The 17479-nt window shown below is 35.8% G+C and overlaps 1 protein-coding gene across 1 annotated transcript; it reads right to left on the reverse strand.

Moving 5' to 3' along the window:
• Positions 1–265: 265 nt before the first annotated feature.
• Positions 266–1542, reverse strand: LOC120085418 (short-chain dehydrogenase reductase 3b-like). The gene is made up of 3 exons (XM_039041380.2): positions 1390–1542; positions 943–1288; positions 266–852 (listed from the first exon to the last, which is right to left on the reverse strand). The coding sequence occupies exons 1-3, from the start codon at positions 1413–1415 to the stop codon at positions 427–429; spliced, it is 798 nt and encodes a 265-aa protein (XP_038897308.1). The 5' UTR covers positions 1416–1542; the 3' UTR covers positions 266–426.
• Positions 1543–17479: the final 15937 nt, after the last annotated feature.

The raw sequence follows: 17479 nt of genomic DNA on the forward strand, positions 1-17479 counted from the left end.
AGTTTGATATTTTGCTATTAGTTGTAAATACTTTTGTTTATTTTCTCACATTTAAAAATAGTCCTATTACAAAATAATAATTATCTAAATTGTTTAACGTAAATCATATTCCTAAATAAACTAATAATAATTTATTGTCAACTAAATATTAATAGGTAACTACAATTATTTTAATGATTTATAAATATATAACATCAAACACATTTTTAAACAATGTTTAAATTAAAATTCAATTTCTAAATCTCCTACCGAATCCATCCGAAAATTACATTAAATATAGCTTTATCCTCACTATTATCACATGTTTTCAAATTCTCTAGCAAAGTAACAAATAAGCCCTTAAAGCTTTTATTTTAAATTAAAACGTAGAAGGTTGGAATAATATTGCGTATGATTCAAAACACAATAAAACCTTAAAAGGAGAAATCACATTACTGATTTGACCACAGTGAAGCCTCCATCAACAACCAAGTTTTGACCACTTATATAAGCTGATTCATCCGAAGCAAGAAACAAAACAGCATCAGCTATATGGCTAGTCTTCAACACCACACCCTTCAAGCTTGCTGATGAACAAACAATCTCTTCAACCTCACTCTCTTCCAAACCGAAAGCCCGACAGGTCAATGGTGTCGCCACCGCATGTGGCGACACGCAGTTCACCCTAATCCCATGCGCCCCGAGCTCCCCGCAGCTCGACCTCATCACCCCCAACACTGCATGCTTTGAGCTTGTATATGCTAGTGGTGGTGTCCCGGCAATCACCGCTGCTATGCTCGCCGTGCAAATGATTGACCCTCGTATCTTTCGCTCTACCATTACTCGTCCAGCGTGCTTGATCGTTGCAACAACCTTTTAGACGAATGAAAAAAAAAAAATTAAACATAGTGTAACCTATCAGGTTAAACTTTAGGATTAACTACGGCAATATATGTAACATACCCCATGGACATTGGTTGCCATTACGTTGTCAAAGTTGGACATATCAAGCGTTAGAATTGAAGAAATGACAGGGTCTGTGATGCCGGCATTGCTAAAGAGAATGTCAAGTCTGCTGTGTTTTTCGACGGTATAGTTCACTGTTTCTTCAACTTGCTTCTCGTCTCTTACGTCGCAGTGGTGAAAGCTGGCTTGGTCGATGCCAATGGAGGCTACCACTTTCTGGCCCAATTTGTCGTCGATATCGGCTACGACAACGAAGGCGCCATTAGCTACAAATAGCCTCGCCGTCTCCTTGCCAATGCCGCTGGCAGCTCCTGTAATGAGAGCCACCTTCCCATGCAGCCGCCTACGAGAGTAATTTTGTACATAGCCAAAGAGCTTGGGAAGATTGTGTGCAAAAGTTCAGATGTCGGTAATAAGGATAGTAAAGAGAGAAGATATTGTTACCTTGGTTTAGACATTGCTGAGGCCATTGTCTTCAAACTAAGCAGTTCAAAATTATTCAAATTTTCCACACTACAAATAATAAGCTCTTTAGAAAATATGTAGATATTTATAGATGTATGAAAGTCTAAGATGCCAAATTCAAGTTGTATACTTTAGGCATAAATTCCTAGTGGCTTTGTTTTTGCTATCACCAAAAAAATCTCATACCAATAGAAATAATTATCTTCATTTATATATTTATGATCACTCTCTTCTCTAATCAATGTGAGATTTTGTTCGCACTCCTAATATTTAGAAACAAATAGACACATATTCTATGCCAAATTTACTTAATAGTTCGTTTTGCTATTCGTTTTGAAAATTCTTTTAACTATTTTCTATCTTTTTTAAATCAGAAATGGCAGAAGGCTTTTGGGATTCTTATTTCCCTTCTTGTTTTATTGATGAAACTAATATGGATAGATCATTTCGGTCCCCTTTCGTGCCTAGTGGGTGTCAATTAATTTTATTGACAAGAAAAAAAACGTGGTGCTTTTGGTAGTAGCCAATTTATATTTTGTTTTACGTTTTTTTATTATTTGAGTTCGAGGAATATGGAATTTGGCAACATATTTTTAAAAAATTATTTTCAAATTCTATAATTAAAGTGAAAATATACTTTTAGCCTATGTCATAAACTCAATTCTTTTTTGTGAAAATAAATTATATATAATATAATACATTATAAACTATATGATATTTTAAATTAATAACTTATATAAAAATTTTAACATAAAACATTGCTCATAAATAAATCAATAATATTTTGTATTCAAATCTATTAAGTCAATAGCTACCATTACTTTTATGGTCTATAAATATATTATAAAACACATTTTGGACAAGTGTTTAAATTCAAATCAAATTATTGAATCTATTAACAAAATATCTTAAAGAACATGAAATATAACTATTTTGTTTTCATTTATTTCCTTATTTTTAATTCTTAATTTGTAGCAAAAGGCGAGTATATATATCTGGTATAGAATAATGGAAAAGACTCATGAAATAAGTAGTATGGTAATTTTTTTTTTTTTTTTTTATTTATTGTCTTAAGAGAGAAGTCTTGAATTGGTTGCGCCTGATCGTTACCTATATAAATTCAACCAAAAATATATTGCATTATATATTTTATATTTTATTTACTTAATTTTTTTTTAATTTTCTTCGGTCAAATTCTACCTAAGAACATTTATTTACCATTATTCTTTATTTATTTTTTCAACCACCATTGTACTCCCTCCAATTTATGTCACCTAATATAGTGTGTTTGATATAACTTTTTTTAAGGGTATAATTTTAAAAATAAATTATTTAAAAAAATTAAAATAATCTGAACAGACCCAAAATTTATACTTTATACTTTTATACCTGATCGTTTAAGTGCTGCTACTTTAATTGTTACATAATACAAACTCAATATTTTCTATATCATAATGATTCTTAATATTATTTCAATTTGCAACTATAAAATAATATAAATTCCCTGTCTCAAACTGAGTATAGTTTAATTGACATACGATTGTGCCTGATCGTTTATTGTATTTTGTAATTGTTGCATAATAATTACTTCATATTTTTATATCATATATATCAATTCTAATATGATAGTAATTATTGCGGTTTTTAATTGTGTTATGTAAAGTTTCAAAACCATGTTTAAATTAGTAATAAATATTTTTATTTTGTAAACAAATTATTCTTTTTTAAAAATAAAATTTAACCACATTAATATATTTATCATTGGTGATTTCTATTATATTCTTATTAATGACATTTTGTTGTTTATATTTGTATGTTTTATTTGATTTTTTTGTGATATAATGAATTTCAATCTACCACATATCTCATTATCGAATCCATATAGAAATGTGAAAATATCGATCTTGTTGAAAATTTGATACCATAATTATTGTACTAAACAAAAATATAACAAAACCCATTATGTAAGTGCACATGTTTTTAGCTTATTTAATGACAATGGAAAAGTCAATTCATTGACAATAAATTCGTTGTACACTCATGAAGGTATGAAAGGAGGACAAAATAAGCAAATTGTTGAGCTTCTTCGATTTCAATTGAACCCCTGCAATAACAATAAATGTGAAAGATTTGTAAATCTAATTACATTTGCAATTGTGACTCATTACGATTGGTCTATCACTGAAATCTCATTATAATTACACTAACTTTTATTATAGATTGGTAAGCATGGTCTTAGTGTAGTTTGTAACTTTTATTTTGGAATATGTTGTAGTTCGTTAACTCTAACGTAATATATATATATCTTATATGCAATTAATATCATAGAGAAAAAGTTAAGTTCAGCGAATAATCTACAAGTATATCGATCCTCTCAACTGCCTCGCCCTCCTCGTGTATTAGCATGCATAACTCACATCTTCTGTGGAGCTTTGAAGTCGTCGTCAATGGTAGAATATAACAGAATCTACCATATCAACTCTTATGAGACTACGATCCAGGGTCTTACTCCTTCGGTTACCCCGCCTACTTTGATTGTCCAACGTAATCCTTATGAGTTAATGGGATATTATAGTCATTTCTCTCACAGTGATCTGTCCGAGCTTTCCAATCTTCAGCTAATCGCTGTGGCCGGTGGGTGGTTCGTCCACTTCAAAACATACTATCTCCATCATCTCTGCCTCAAATGTAGGTTCTTTTGAACGGCGATAATAATTACAGAGTGATTACACACCTTTGTACAAAAACGATTTAAATAATTTACATAATTTTAAATTTAAATAAGCATTTGAGTAACCATTTCTTAGACTAATTTGGCTGTGAGTCTAAAAATGGGTCATTGATGTCGTAATCGGCGAAGGGATCATAATCAACTTCGTCATCTTCGACTTCATTATTTACTGATGCAGAAGAATTTGTATATTCTTGACTTTCTTCATGGTCTAATAACTACTTGATGACTGTATTGAGAACTGAAGTAAAATCAGTGTGTGATCCTGCTCCAATGAGAGAACTCATGATTAAATTTTTTGTCCAAGTAAATTGTTCATCTTCTTGATGAGATAAGTCTTGAAGTGAACATTGACTTTGAACCAATCTTTTAGCTTTGACGCTTCTAGATGAGAGTAGTCAAGCTTTTCCCACTAATTGATCCTTGGTGCTTTGTTTAAGACTTTGAAATTTTCATATGGTCCTAGTCGGAAATTCCAACAAAAAATCCACGAAATTTGAAAATATAATGCAAATCTAAACGTATTTGAAAAGGGAGACGCATAAATGCTATTTTGAAAAAGGTCGTAAGACCTTTGGACTTCTACTGGGAAGATTTCTTTTGATAGTCCAAAATAGTTCCACCATGCTTGAAACCAATTTGGAAAATGCATTTTGTAAGCTTGCTTACAAAATGTCACAAACCAAGAATGGTTGTATGCTTGAAACCAGAAAATATTATATCATACTCGCATATAGTCACGGTATGTATATGTTTGAGGTTTGATGATTTTTTAGAATTTCTTTGCTACAAACACCCCTTGATTCTAATAGGATGGAGTTAGCACTTTGAATATTTTTAATTTTGAGAATACAATTTTTTAAGGATTGGAACGACCAGAACATGAGTAATTTCCATGGATTTGGTGTCCACCAAGATGAATTCATAGAAAGTTCTGGTTTTTATACATCTTCGGGAAGACAGTTGAATCCGTGAGGGAATACTTGAGAACATACTTCTTGAATGGATGGTTTGTCAAACTCTGACTCAATCATTAGATCGACCATTATTGTTTTAGTCAAATATTCTGAAATTGGTGGCCTCGGTTGGAAAATATTTGGCTTTACCACTTGGGAAAATGTTGATGGGTTTTTGGGAATTAAATTTGAAAATGGCCTCATGGTTCTCTTATTTGAGTTGTTTGCTTCCGAAGGACGTAACAGTGTTGTTGATGGTTGAGGAGGTAGGCTTAAGGATCCTGACTGTATTGAAGCCATTGATATAAGGGAGCTCAACTATATGCTTTTTGTGGGCCCAAAAGGAATTTGGGATGTCCGAACAAATTTCAGCTTCCATTTTCTTTAGCAGATGCTTGATTTTCTTCCGGACCGAAGGCTTAGTAATTTTGTCAGCAACCTTCTTATTTTGAATGTCATCTTGAATTAACTCAATTTTCTTCTCTTTCTTAGAAATCCTATTGATAAACTGCTGGATTTCTTCTTCAATATTTGAAATGTTCTTAGATGTTAACAGATGATAGAAATGAAAAGTCATTATTTTTCCAAATTTTTTAGATGATAATCCTTTCTCAGAAACGTGAAAAGGGTATAATTGAGTAAGGGTATGCGCAGAATAACTTCCTCCGATAGGTCTTTGACTAAAAGAAATGTGTTAACGAAACACACATCTCCTTTACAAATATGCGCTTTTGGCAACTTATAATTAATGTGAAGTCTCTGGTTGTTGGCTCCTCTCAGAACTTCCATTGTTTTTTCAAAATACCTTGAGGGTATTAATCCTTCTTGGATGACGTTTTGGTCTGCTCCAATATCTAGTAAGGCAACTGCTTTAAACTTAAAATCCTGGACCTTAATGGTGACCTTAGATAACCATCTTTTATTGTAGACTTTACTGATATGGTTGATTCCCTCTATATCATCTCTTTGGACTCTTGAAGTTTCTCCTAGGGTAATCGCTTTTGTTGATTGTTGTTGGAAATCATTGAATGCATTTTCTAGGATCGACAACCATTGCTTATTGATGGTGACTTCCCTTTTGATTTTCTTGACTTTCGTGTGGAGGTCAGAAGCCTTTACAGGTTCTTGGAATGACTCACCCGATTGAGTATTTCTTGAAAGGAATATTGAATTGGCTCCAAGACTTGAGGCTTCATATTTGGCCTTCTAGAGACTTTCTAAGTTTTAGGAGGACCGTTTTCTGAGATATTTCATTAGGAAACTCTTCTATTAGATCAAGTAGATGCTCATGGTCTCTTGTTAAAACATTGATACATCCTGCACAAGGGACAACCTCTTCTGAATGTTGAGAGGAATCAGAAGAATATCCTTCAGAGGAGGAATCTTCAATAACTTCATTGATTAGTCCCTCGGAAGATGATTCTTCTGAAATAGAAATTTCATCTTCAAAACGGATGGCAAAGAGAAGAGATTGTTTTAGGTCATTGTCAATCTCTAGGGTGTTGATTTTTTTTATCAAGGGGCATTTATTAGCATAGTGACCCTCTTTGTTGCGTCGGAAACAAGTGGTTCCTTTCTTTTTGGAATACTTCTTATTTCTATTGTAGTACTTCCTCTTTCGGAGTTTTTCTTCTTCTTTCGTTCATCGTCCTTTTCTGTAGAATTTATTAGAAGATTTCTTCTTTGTCTTTGAAGGCAGTAGATCTTGTTCAACGTCGTATTGTTTGCAGAAAGTTCCTTATTCCTTTCGATAATCTGCATCTTTGATGATTCTTTGATTATGTTTGTTGTCTTTACAAAGACTTAAGCACAATGCTTGAATGTTACTGGTAATGTCTCCGTAGGTGAGAGAGTTCCAGTTGATTTTATTTACTTCAAAGATCTCAAACATCTTCTGATAAAATTTTTTGGCAATATAAGGAGGTAATCCTTCTACAAATTTTTGTTTCCAGATTTCGTCTCCACAGGATGTAAGGTTATAAATTCGCTCCATAAAAATGTCCTTGTACCATTTGAAATCACTCATCCTCCTGCAACGCATCTTAAGAAGTGCTTCAGTAGTTTGATTACTGTAGATGATTGTTCGTCCTATAAAGTGTTTCATTGCAGTGTATACCAATGAGTTAACCATATCTTGTTCATTTTGCATTATCTCTATTGGGGCAATTCCTGCTCCTGGATTTCCTTCTTGCTTTACCATAACTGTCTATGTGCCAGTTAGGATAGTCTGCCTTTCTTGTTCAGAATGTTGATTGTGCCACCAGCTACTAAGATTTCCTATGAATCCTAAAACCAGAATGTGAGCAGTGCTTAGAACAGTTTTTCTCTAGTTTATAGGCGGTAGCAGCTAGAAGCATTTCTTGGAAAATATTCATCATTTGTTGATCGAAGCATCCGTCAATGTTCTAGCTTATAACAGAGGATCCATCATAAGTCTTTTGATCTGGACGAAAATCATCCCATCCTAGATATGGAGGAGAGGGTTTTGCATAATGATTCTTCATTTCTGTGCTATGAGAGACAACAAGAAAGATTTTTGTATAAGATACAGAAGTCCCTTTGGACTCTTTTACCATATTAACAACTTTGGAGACTTCGGTCTTCTTTGAAGAGTCTGCTTCTCCTTTGTCAATCTTGAATACTGACAATTTCTTATTGATCTCGGCTAGAAGTTCCTCTGGATTTCCTTTCAGATCTCCAATGAGAAAGGTATTTGGTTGGAAGATTGGTCGGTTTGGATCAATCTTTGGTATGCCCTTAAGGCTTGAACTTGGGGTAGCCTTTTTATTCTTTATTTTCTCAACTGTTTGAGAGAGGGTCGTTAGCATTTTGTTTGAGTAATTTAGTTGATGCTAGATGTTTTTTATTTCTCGTACTCCAACTTTCGAGACTTTTTCTTCATTGATGGTTTTGTACGGAGAGGATACCATCTTGATGGTTGGGACTACCGGTGAGAAAAATAGGATTCTTCCTCAGGCGGATAGTCTGCAGCTATCTCTTTTCCACTGGTCATAATCTAAGTGGGGCTTTGTTTGAGAGTGAGACAGTGACGTTTTGCCGTTTCATCTCTTACTTTCATTCTTTTGAAGAAATCTCCTTTCAGAATGAAAGCTCCTCTGGTCTCCTTTGGTTGAGATATATAGAGATCTATATATTGACTGTACTCTCGCTTATATCTTCGATCAGGAGTCTCATAAGTCGATAGTAAATTAATTTGATTATAAATTGGTTTTGAACTCCTTTCCATGTCGGATTGAGTAGAAGATAAAGAACCTTCATTCCTTTCAGACTGAATGTCTGGAATCGATCTCTCAAAATCTACGGACGTTCCCATTGACCTAGATCTGAAGATAGATTTGGAAGTGTTACTAGTTGGCCGCATTTCGAAAGAAATGCTTGGCCTACTACTTATAATTTCTTGAATCATGGGATATCTTGGTTCTAAATAGAACTGAACTTCAACATTCCCGTTATGATGTTCTGTGATCGTAGCATCCTTACTTTGTTTTGTAACAGGAGTATTCACTCCTGGAATTCTCCAAACTGGATTCTGTGTGAGTTCACTCCATTGTAGAAGCTTTAGGACAATCATAGAGGATTTCTCAACATTGACTTCCATAAGCATGGTGCTTCCTTTAGGATATATTTCTAAAGCTCTCGACGATACATTTGAATGCATTAGCTTGAAATATACACGATAGCAGACGGCAAACGGGAGGGATCCGTCCTTTAATTCGAGGGCTTGAGAATGGACATCGAGGCTGAGGGCATCTCGAAGATTTGCGTCTTGAAGGGAAACAGTACATCCCGATTTGCACGTGAAGTAATCTGGTCCTCTTTCAAGGTTATATTGAACGATCCCTAGAATAGAGTGTGAGAATCAAAGATTCCTCTTATCTCTAAGAGAAAGATAGACTGGAACATCTAATCCTTCTCTAAATAGAGGTTTAAGGGCCACTTGAACATATCCGATGTGTAAATATTTGAATCTATCTATGGCTTGCTCTATAGATTCTCTTGGAAGAAGGCTGATTTCGGTAAACTCGCCCTTCATTGTGAGATTTTTCTCGGTGATGACAATAACGTCAGTTTGAGAGAGATTGAAGTTGTTGATCTTATAGATTAGTTTTTGACCCAACTTAGGAATGGTCCAATTTTTTAGACGATCTTCAACCTTAGCAATTTCTGCTTCGACTGAATTGTATTTATGAATGATACTTATAGGATCATCAATACTTTGAGGTAGAGGCAGTGTTATCAAGGATCGTTTAGGGGTGAGAAATATTAGAGAGTAATTTAGAAAACATGGGGAGAGAAAGAGTGAACCTTGGAATTTTGAAGCAATTTGTCAAAAGTTTCTTTAAAGATCTAATGAAAGTAATGATATTAAGCTATCATTGAAACAAATTAGAATCTTCAATCGATCGATCTTTAATCTTTGTAAGACTTAAACGTATCCATCACATTTTGTGATAATTTGTATTCCACCATCAAGGTTAACCACGCCTTCTTTCAAATAGAATAAAATTAATCACTAAATATGATATATCCTTCAGCCTTTCAAGGATAAGAGAGACTTCTGATTCAAATTTCTTGGAATGTTAGTTAAAGATCATGACTAAAAGTCATACCTTTGAAGAAAATCTTAACTTTCACACTTCATTTCCCCAAAGGCTCCAGAGAGAGACTACTCAATAGAGAGAAAAATTGATGAAAATAAATTTTATATAATATAATAAATTATAAACTATATGATATTCTAAAATAATAAATTATATAAAAATTTTAACATTAAACATTTCTCATATATAAATTAATAATATTTTATATTCAAACCTATTCAGTGAATAGCTACAATTACTTTTATAGTGTATAAATATATTATAAAACACATTTTGGACAATTGTTTAAATTCAAATCAAATTATTGAATCTATTAACAAAATATCTGAAAGAACATGAAATATAACTATTTTGTTTTCATTAATTTCCTTATTTTTAATTCTTAATTTGTAGCAAAAGACAAGTATATATATATGGTATAGAATAATGGAAACGACTCATGAAATAAGTAGAGTGTGGTGATTTTTTTTTTATTTTTTTTATTATGTTAAAAGAGAGGAGTATTGAATTGGTTCCACGTAATCGTTACTGAATCTAGGTCTTGAACAAGAGGCCCCACCCTCTCATTGGCCCGAAAGGGGTTTGGTTTATAGGTTGGACGTTAAACCAATTGTTCGTTAGAGGATCAGTGGAACTTAAGGAATAAGATGTAGTCTCGGGGGTAAAACAGTTTTTATGACCCAGCCAAGATTACGAACAACCAATGAAGGATTAACTTACTAATCATGGTTATATCATATAGACACAAATATATCCATAGTGAGGGGAGTGCAACTATGGGACTATAGTGGAATGACCCGTGAGTTAACGAATGTTGATTAGCTCCATCTAAAGAGTTTAGCCAGCTAATCTCGGATCGTCATATGGAATAAACATAAAACAGTATGATATAATAATTCGAATTGTTCAAATTAGGTGGAGAGAAACCTACAAGTATATGTGATATAGTGGTCGGTTTTTCAGTTTAGAGATACAGCTTTAATATTTAAATGTGATTAAAATATCAAGAATATGAACACCTTTATATTCGGAAGCTCGGAAATAATGGAAATGGTCAAAGATGTAAAAAGTCAAAGAGTTGACTTTTGACTTTGAAAAGTAAAACTTTGATCGACCTTATATTCAAATGTGATTTGAATTTTGAGAAAATGAATGCGGATTCATGCTCGGGAGGTCAAAATTAGTTAACACGGAAAAAATCATAAAAAGTCAAAATGTTGACTTTTTGGTCAAAGTTTGACTTTGACCAAATGACTATTTTGCCCTTTGACTAAAGTTAGTAGGAAAATCCAAACTTTTGTTGGATAATTCCACTAACAAAATAGTGGGCTAGGTGTTGGTTTATAGTGGAGACATTAAGCCCACTTAGATAGTGAATTCTAGGTATTGGGTTTTTATGAAGTTATTCATGCAATTTTGCATGGCCCTTTTCTATAAATATAGGATTGTCATTTTGGATTAAAAACTTTTGGACATTTTGCAAAAATTAGTTTTTAAAAATTGGGCTGAGAAAATCCAAACCTAACCCAAATTTCACTCTATTATTTCCATCTCTTTCTCTCTCTCGGTTTCTTCATCCATCGGGTTCCACAACCCGATTCTGAGTCCAGATGATAGTAGGTCAGCTCTAGTGGTTGTCCGGTTCGTGTTCGAACGGAGATAGAAAAGTTTCGGGAGCTTCAAAGATAATGTTTCTAAAAAACCCTAATTAACTAATTTAGGGTTGTATGTTTAATTTATGCAATTAAAGTAAAATTGATCCTCAATTCCACTGCGCATCCCTACTTTTCAATCAAGAGCATGTCCCGAGGACGAAAAATAAGAAAGTAAGCTCGTTTGACGTGAGATCTCTAGTGAGACTGAGACTGCTGAGATTTCAACAAGAGGTGTTGAGGTCGGGAAGTCTAGTCAACCAACTCAAGAGTTGAGACTGCCTTGACGTAGTGGGAGAGTTATGAACCCACTGGATTGCTACATGGGTTTGACTGAAGGCCAAAACGTCATTACGAATGATGGGGTCGAGAATCCGTTGTCTTTTAAGAAAGCAATGGAGGATGTTGACAAAGATGAATGGGTTAAGGCCATAAACCAGGAAATGAAGTCTATGTACTTCAATAATTTCTGGGAGCTTGTTTATCCACCTGATGGGGTAAGACCTATTGGGTGTAAATGTATCTTTAAGAGAAAGAGAGGTGTAGATGGAAAGGTGTAAACCTTTAAGGCTAGACTTGTGACAAAGGGTTATACCCAAGTTGAGGGAGTTGACTATGAGGAAACTTTCTCACTTGTTGTCATGCTGAAGTCTATCCGGATTTTTCTGTCCATAGCCACATTTTATGATTATGAAATATGGCAAATGGACGTCAAGATTTCCTCTCTTAATGGTAATCTTGAGGATACCATCTATATGACTCAACCAGAAGGGTTCATAGTTCCAGATCAAGAGCAAAGAGTTTGCAAGCTTAATAGGTCCATTTATGGGCTGAAACAAGCATCCATATCTTGGAACATCAGATTTGACATTGCTATCAAGTCGTTTTGGTTTTATTAGAATGTTGATGAGCCTTGTATTTACAAGAAGATCATCAACAACACATTAGCTTTCCTGGTACTGTATGTGGATGCTATCCTACTCATTGGGAATGATGTAGGGTATCTGACTGACATTAAGAGTTGGCTAGCTGCCCAGTTCCAAATGAAAGATTTGGGTGAGGCACAGTATGTTCTCGGGATCTAGATTATTCGAGATCGTAAGAAAAAACGGTTAGCCCTGTCTCAGGTATTGTACATTGATCAAATGTTGATCAGGTACAAGATGCAGTATTCCAAGAGGGGTTGGCAGGAATCGTTATGTCTAAGGATCAATGTCCTAAGACACCTCAAGAAGTTGAGGAGATGAGATAGATTCCTTATGCTTCTGCTATAGGAAGCTTGATATATGCTATGTTGTGTACTCGACCCGACATTTGCTATGCAGTAAGGATTGTCAGTCGGTATCAATCCAATCCAGGATTTGATCACTGAACGGTGATCAAGATGATCTTCAAGTATCTTCGGAGAACGAGGGACTACATGATTGTGTATGGAGATAAGGATCTGATCCTTACTAGATACACGAACTCTGACTTTCAGAACGATAGAGATTCTCGTAAATCGACATCGGGGTCAGTGTTTACTTTGAGTGGAGGGGCTGTAGTTTGGCGAAGCATCAAGGAAGGATGCATCGCGGACTCCACTATGGAAGCCAAATACTTAGCGATTTGTGAAGCAACTAAAGAGGCTGTTTGGTTGAGGAAGTTCCTTTTAGATTTGGAAGTTGTTCCAAATATAGATTAGCCGATCACACTGTATTGTGATAATAGTGGGGCTGTGATAAATTCAAAGGAGTCTCAGACTCATCGTCGGGGTAAGAACATAGAACGGAATTATCACCTGATCAGGGAGATTGTGCATCGCGGTGATGTGATAGTCACAAAGATCGCATCAGAGCACAACATTGCTGATCCCTTTACAAAGGCCCTCGCGGCTAAAGCGTTCAAGGGTCACCTAGGGAGTCTGGGTCTGCGGGGCATGCGGCATCTTATCTAGGGAAAGTGGGAGATGATACTGGGGTATGCCCTAGTTTATTGAATATTGTACATTTTTATATTGTATTGTACATTAGTCTCCCGAGTCATTAGAACAAGTGATAGATTGTTGGGATTGGTGTCCTAATTCTCCCGGAGTCTCGTTGTTTTGTAAAGATACACATTGTTCAATGAATAAAATAAGTGTTATTTAATTCTAGCATTTACTCATATCCAATAAACAAAGCTCATTGGTTATCTTATGTGAACTTAAGCATGTATATGTGATATAAAAGTGGATCATGAAGTGATAACCTAAATAGGTTTGTAGTATAAGAATTAAGGTGGGATACTTAATCCTGGTGACACTACGGATACGACTCGCTTTGTAGAAGTTTGTAAGTGTTGTAAACTACTACAGATGGTAGATCCTGGCTATTCATGTGGAGACGTAGAGCGGGGGTGTCCTATACAAAGAGTTTGTATAAGACCTGGACCAATAGATGACTAGACTCTGTATATAACGCCGTTGATACTAGATACTTATATCTCACCTAAACGACCATAGATGACACGACCTCAATCCTGAGTGTTTTGGGAACTTCTGCCTTTGAGGGTGGTCCTTTGATTAGTATGAGTGAGAGTGGCCAGATTTTCAACTCAACATGCCTATCTTTTTGGGGACTTGTCTGATCTGGGAGCTAGGAACTCAATCCACAAGATGGAATTCACTCGTTTCCCGAAGCAGGGATAAGTAGAGAGATTTCTCCCTTAAGGGCTGATTCTGGGGCTTGAACATAGTGGCCACAACTTTTCTTTGGAAGAGAAGACTCAGTCATAGTAGAGCTATGACTTATGTTCATTAGAGGGATCGGTGGTATTTAAGGAGACAGATGTAACTATAGGGGCATAATAGTTATTAGCCCAGCTGTACTTACGAGCAATCTGTGAAGGGTTGTCGCATTATTGATTGGTTAAGATGGACACATAATATATCTATGGTAAGGAGAGTTCAATTGTCGATCTTTAGTGGAGTGCCTGGCAGTTAATGGATGGTGGATCCCATGACTAAAAAGTTAAGTCAGTTATTCACGTACGGTTGGAGCTTCGAGCTACAGGTCCATGAGGTCCCCTTGGTAGCTCAATGGATTCAGTTGAGGATTGGTTCTTGGTGTTGATTTAAAATTTTCAAATTGACAATAGGTATTTTGATTATATATGATATAATCGGTATGATGTATGAGATACATTTAGTGGAGGATTGATGTAAATGAAATTTACATTAAGTACCATGGAATAGAAAAAGAACTATGGTTTATATGTTTCATGAGATGAAATATTAAAACTATAGGTTATAAATATAGTATGATAAGTTGGTTATCATTTATATTTATAATAATATTAATTATTAGATAATTAATTCTTTTTCTTTTAATAACCAAATTAGTGGATGGTTATTGAATCATGGTAACCGTGAGTTCAGAAGGAAAATAGTTTTCCTATTTTGAAAAATAGTTTACAAACGATTGAAAAAGGTTTATAGTTTTCTCTCTCGTTCAAAAGAAACTCACGTAGTCATCAAGTAAATACGGATTTACTAAACGACAGCTGGGCGAGCTAAACGATCGTGCAGTGTTTACTAAACGATCGCATAGTTTTGTTAGACGATTGCTTGCCCAAAGTAAACGATCGCGTAGAGTCTGTAGGCGACAGACCGAGCTAAACGATCACATAGCTTTTGCTACATGATCGCTTAGCTTTATCTAAACGATTGGGCATTGACCTATATGATAGGTCTCTACAATCTCCCACTTGTCCAGTCGTGTACGCGATCGATGTTTCCTTCTTCATCTACCTCATACCAAGTCCAAATAGAGCCCACCCTCTGGATTCTCACACCGAGAATACCAAGGTAGCCTTGTTGGTGGTGTCAAACTCAACTCGACACCGTCAAGGTTTTCTTGAGGCCGTTCATGGTGCTGCGGAGGAGTTCACGCTATTGCAGAGGAGTTCCCCGAAGAGATCGTTGAGGACGAGTGCGAAGAGTTCGTGCTGTGTTGCGATCCTGTAGATCGAGCGTTGGTGGTTGCTGTTGTTCGAGCATTCGTGCACAATGGAGCGTGGAGACGAGGCGACAATTGTTCGTATGGTTTTTCCTTTTGTGCATTTATAACTTTCATGTTGTAATTTCTGTATGATTTGTATAACCGTTTGTTTGAAGTCGACTGTAAATGCATTATTCATTTATGATAGTGATTTGGAATAATTTTGTTCCACTGCTCATGGAAATCTCAGATCCGATTTCCTTTAATTGGTATCAGAGCTAGGTTCTTTTATACCAATTGATTGTGATATAGAAGTGCCCTGCTGATGACTTAGGTTTTATAGGGCCGACCAGATCAAGCCCCCATGCTTGAAAGGCCACGAGGCTATAGTTGGATGTAGAGGCTCGGACGGTTGATGAATGAATTTTGTGTGATATTGACAGGCTTCGCACTTCTTTGCATATAGTAACCCATTCTTTTCAGCTGGAATTGTAGCTTTGGTCCAACTTGATGCACGCTGCATACGCCTGAGTGGGCTTCCTCTAAAGCCTTTGCTGACTCCTCTTTACTGAGGTATCGAAGGAAGCGTCCTTCAAGGGATCGACGATATAAGACCTCTTTGTAGTTAATGTAATGCGCGACCCTCCTTTGACCTCGATTTTACGGCGAGGGTCATCTGGGAGCCTTCCATGTTCAAGGTAATCTATGATGGGCTGCCACCAGCCTTCCTTGTCGGTTAGGTAGACTGATATCACATTCATTTCCTCACATGCAGTCCCAATCAGAGGTACAACCCATCTTCAACAAAGCGATATATTAAGAGGCCCATTATCCAGGACCGTTAAGGCAGTAGGTAGGTTTGCCAAGGCATCCACTCGTGACTTATGATCCCTCATGTGATCTCCTTCCAAGAAGATAGCATTTGTGGAAACAAACACTTTTTTCTCATTCGGATCATAAAAGTATCATTCTCTCGTTTCCTTGGGGTAGCCGACAAAGAGGCAAACCATCGAACGCGGTTTCAAATTCTTTGGGTTAGTCACTAGCACAAGTGTCGGACAGTCCCAAATCCGGAAGTGGCGTAAACTACCTTTACGGCCTCTCCATAACTCAAAAGGTATTTCAGAAACACTTTTCGAGGGAACGTTGTTTGAGATATAACATGCAGTCTACACTGCATAACCCCAAAACGAGTCTAGAAGATGAGCATAACTCATCATAGACCGAACCATGTCCAACAAGGTTCTGTTTCTCCTTTTTGATACACCATTCTGCTGAGTGTACCAAGGGCCGAGAGTTGGGACGCAATCCCATGTTCTATCATATAGTTCTAGAATTGGAGGTCCATATACTCTCTACCACGATCAGTCATAGTGTTTTTATCTTCTTACCTAACAAGTTTTAAATTTCAGCCATATACTCCTTGAACTTGTCAAGGGCTTCAGACTTATCTTGCATTAGAAAGAGATATCTAAACCTTGAATAATCATCTATGAAAGAGATGAAATATTCATACATACCTCCAGATCTAACATTCATCGGACCACAAACGTCTGAATGTACGAGCTCCAAGGCTTCCTTGGCTCTATAACCTTTTCCAGTAAAAGGTCATTTGGTCATGTTGCCTTCGAGGCATGATTCACATACCGATAAGGAGTTTTCTTCTAAACTCTTTAGAAGTCCACTTTGCACCAACTTCTCAATCCTATTGAGGTTGATGTGACCTAACTTTAGATGCCAAAGATGGGCATTTTTCTTTGGAAAAACCTTTGGTCTTTTAGCTGTTGTTGTCGTACTGAATATTTCAGTGTTAAACAAGGCTTTTATGACTAACGGCCTTAGTACATATAAGTTATTTTCCATTGAACCATAATTAATCTCCATTCCATTCTTGAAAATAAACACTTTATTCTCAGAAAAGAAGACGATGTAGCCTTGTTCAATGAGACAAGAAACCAAAATTAGGTTCCTATTAATATGAGAAACTACAAAAACATTATCCAGTAACAGATAACGTTTCTTGTCAACAAATAACTTTAGCCTACCTATAGCAACAGCTGAAACAACCTCACTAGTACCGATTCGAAGAGTCATCTCTCCCTGTGGCAACGTTTTCCAGGAACTAAATCCTTGGTAAGAGGAACTAACA

This window comes from Benincasa hispida, chromosome 9 (assembly GCF_027475165.1).
Source record: "Benincasa hispida cultivar pf3 chromosome 9, pf3_genome.v1.1, whole genome shotgun sequence".
Classification (NCBI taxonomy): Eukaryota; Viridiplantae; Streptophyta; class Magnoliopsida; order Cucurbitales; family Cucurbitaceae; genus Benincasa; species Benincasa hispida.

Coding starts and splice junctions, on each gene's coding strand:
- LOC120085418 (XM_039041380.2), bottom strand. CDS start 1,415: ATGGCCTCAGCAATGTCTAAACCAAG. Junction 1,289..1,389: donor TCAGCAATGTCTAAACCAAG/GTAACAATATCT, acceptor TTACTCTCGTAG/GCGGCTGCATGGGAAGGTGG. Junction 853..942: donor TGGCAACCAATGTCCATGGG/GTATGTTACATA, acceptor TTCGTCTAAAAG/GTTGTTGCAACGATCAAGCA.